The sequence below is a fragment of the Cricetulus griseus genome, chromosome 6, assembly GCF_003668045.3.
Source record: "Cricetulus griseus strain 17A/GY chromosome 6, alternate assembly CriGri-PICRH-1.0, whole genome shotgun sequence".
NCBI lineage: Eukaryota > Metazoa > Chordata > Mammalia > Rodentia > Cricetidae > Cricetulus > Cricetulus griseus.
In genome coordinates this window covers 89320979-89323644 of record NC_048599.1, presented here as the reverse complement: position 1 = coordinate 89323644, position 2666 = coordinate 89320979, and the positions used below count along the sequence as shown (strand labels likewise).

The window sequence follows — 2666 nt, the reverse complement described above, 5'->3', positions numbered from 1 at the left end:
CTTCCATGCACCATATGTCTCTTTAGATATAACTTCGGTTCTACAGACACCAAATCTGCTTGTATTTTGCAATATGCTTGCTGTTATGTTCAGAATACAGTATCTCCTGAAGAAGACCATTCTCCACTAGTGCAAGTATGATACATGAGAATTTGATTAGTACCAGCATTCATGAAGTTAAATTCATGTACACTGGTGTTTGTACATTCTGGAGGAAAGCAGAATGGGTCCATATTCAAACTTTTTTAAATGATTGATTTTACAAGCAATCTTTAAGAAAATATTCTGCATATTCTTTGCCATGTTCTTTGTAGGGCATCTTTAACATCTTTGTTCCTCAGACTATAGATCAGAGGATTCAACAAGGGGATAATTAAAGTATAAAATATGGATGATATTTTATCAGTATCAATGGAATGACTGGATTCAGGTTGTACATACATAAATATCAATGTACCATAGAACACTGTGACCACTGTTAGGTGGGACCCACAGGTAGAGAAAGCTTTGCGTCTGCCCTCAGCAGAGTTCATCCTGAGAATGGCTATGAGAATGAGCAGGTAGGACATAAGAACCACCACAAGGGAAGAAATCAAATCAAAAGCTGCAAATATCATAACTGTAAGTTCAACATCTTGTGTATTTGAGCAAAGCAAAGACATTAATGGGATACAATCACAGAAGAAGTGATTAATGACATTGGAGCCACAGAAGGATAAAGAGAAAATATTTATGGTCACTACAAGGGACATAAATGTACAGTAAAGGTAGGTAACTATGACTAGGATCCAACATACTTTCTGTGACATGATTACAGTGTAGAGCAGAGGCTTACATATGGCCACATAACGGTCATATGACATTGCCGACAAAATAAAAAGCTCACTACCAATAAACAGAAGAAAGAAAGCTAGCTGTGTAGCACAAAGATAATAAGAGATTGTATTTTGATCTACAACAAAGTTTACCAACATTTTTGGTCCCACAGTTGTTGAATAAATAAAATCAGTAAAAGCCAAATGTTTAAGGAAGAAGTACATTGGTGTCTGGAGTTTGGCATCTACATTGGTGAGGACTATGATCCCCAAGTTGCCAATCACTGAGATCAAGTAGACAATGAGGAATAACCCAAACAATGGGGCCTGAAGTTCAGGGTTGTCAGTGATGCCCATTAGGATGAATTCAGTCATCACTGTGAGGTTGTGTTTCTTCATTCTTCTTTATTGTAAAATCTGTTATTAATAGAAGGAATACAATATTAATTTTCTTACAGAATTTATCACCTCATGAACATATAATGTGCACGACTATAAGTAAGAAACAACATTCCAATTTAATATTTAAAAAATGCATTTACTCACAGGAATATGAAGATAAAGAGCCATGTTAATTTGTATCTCTCTTTCATTGTAATTTTAATGAAAAATGTTTTACTACTTCAAGAAATTGTTAGACAATCTCAAAGTAAACACAAATTGCCACTGTCCTCTAATGGCTTGCAGCCAATTTGTCTGGTAAAAACCACACATAGTTATTATTCAGTTCCAATCAATAACCATACCAATAATTCATATATATTTTAAACTGCTATTGTTATATACTTAATAAGTGATAAAGATAGATAGATTGGTAGATAATAGATATATAGATACACATACAAGCATACATACAAAATGCACACATATATAGATGGTGAAAGAAGATAAATGCAGATATGAGAATATAAGTAAAAAATTAAAGCAAAATTATGATTACATAAATATTAAGACTTCAACTGTTACATAAATGTCTAATGTATTTTCATTGCTCTGTTGTTTTTCATATGTTTCCATTTCAATTAATACACATGTCCATTCTTTTAAATTTTCTAATGACAAGGTACAAAAAAATATATACAAGTGCCTGAAGCAATGTGTTTTCAGTAGAAATACACCTTGCTGCTATAGAGTATGCAAGGTAGGTTTCTAGCACTCTTGCCACTTGGATATTTTATAAATATTTATATTTATAAAACATAAAATTCCTCTTTATAGTATAGCCTTCTAAACTAGTTGTAGCAGTTGATGCACTTGAAGGTGTCTTGGTAAACACTGGAAAGATGAATAAAAATCAGCATACTTGCCTACAATATTTTCTTCATATGGAGAAAGAAAGCACTGATAGATGAACACAGAACTGGTGCTTGTACTTAATAAAGATAAGAATTGCTTTACACAATTAATTTTTCATACAACTCTGCCACATATTCCAAAGATGACTTTGCAGCATTCTTTGGAAGAATGATTTGGTATTTCAGTATTGAAGTGGTATCATGAAATCATTCTCAAATATTATTCACATTTCTGTTTTTTATAAACTGAGGTTCAAATCTAGGAATTTGCATATAATTGCCAAGCACTTTATCTGTGAGCAACTATATCTACTTTTGTGCTTTTAAGAAGATTTACAAGCAGAGTATCACTGTATAAACCAGGGTACACAGGAACTTGTGATCTTTTGTCTACTTTCTAGATTGCCTGTACCATTACTGTGAATTTAGTCATAATATTTGAAAGACGTATTTTCAACAAATAAATTTGCACCCCCCCATTTTCTTTTGGAAAATGGTTTGTCTGTGTAGAGGAAGGACTATTAGTAATTGATATATGTTGCTAAAAGGAAAAATT

General features: G+C 32.7%; 1 protein-coding gene across 1 annotated transcript; it reads right to left on the bottom strand.

The window, feature by feature from the left end:
* Window positions 1-272: 272 nt before the first annotated feature.
* LOC100772362 (olfactory receptor 8K3) lies at window positions 273-1214 on the bottom strand. The gene has a single exon (XM_027421186.1). The coding sequence runs from the start codon at window positions 1212-1214 to the stop codon at window positions 273-275; it is 942 nt and encodes a 313-aa protein (XP_027276987.1).
* Between the last annotated feature and the right edge of the window lie 1452 nt (window positions 1215-2666).

Coding starts and splice junctions, on each gene's coding strand:
- LOC100772362 (XM_027421186.1), bottom strand. CDS start 1,214: ATGAAGAAACACAACCTCACAGTGATGACTGAATTCATCCTAATGGGC.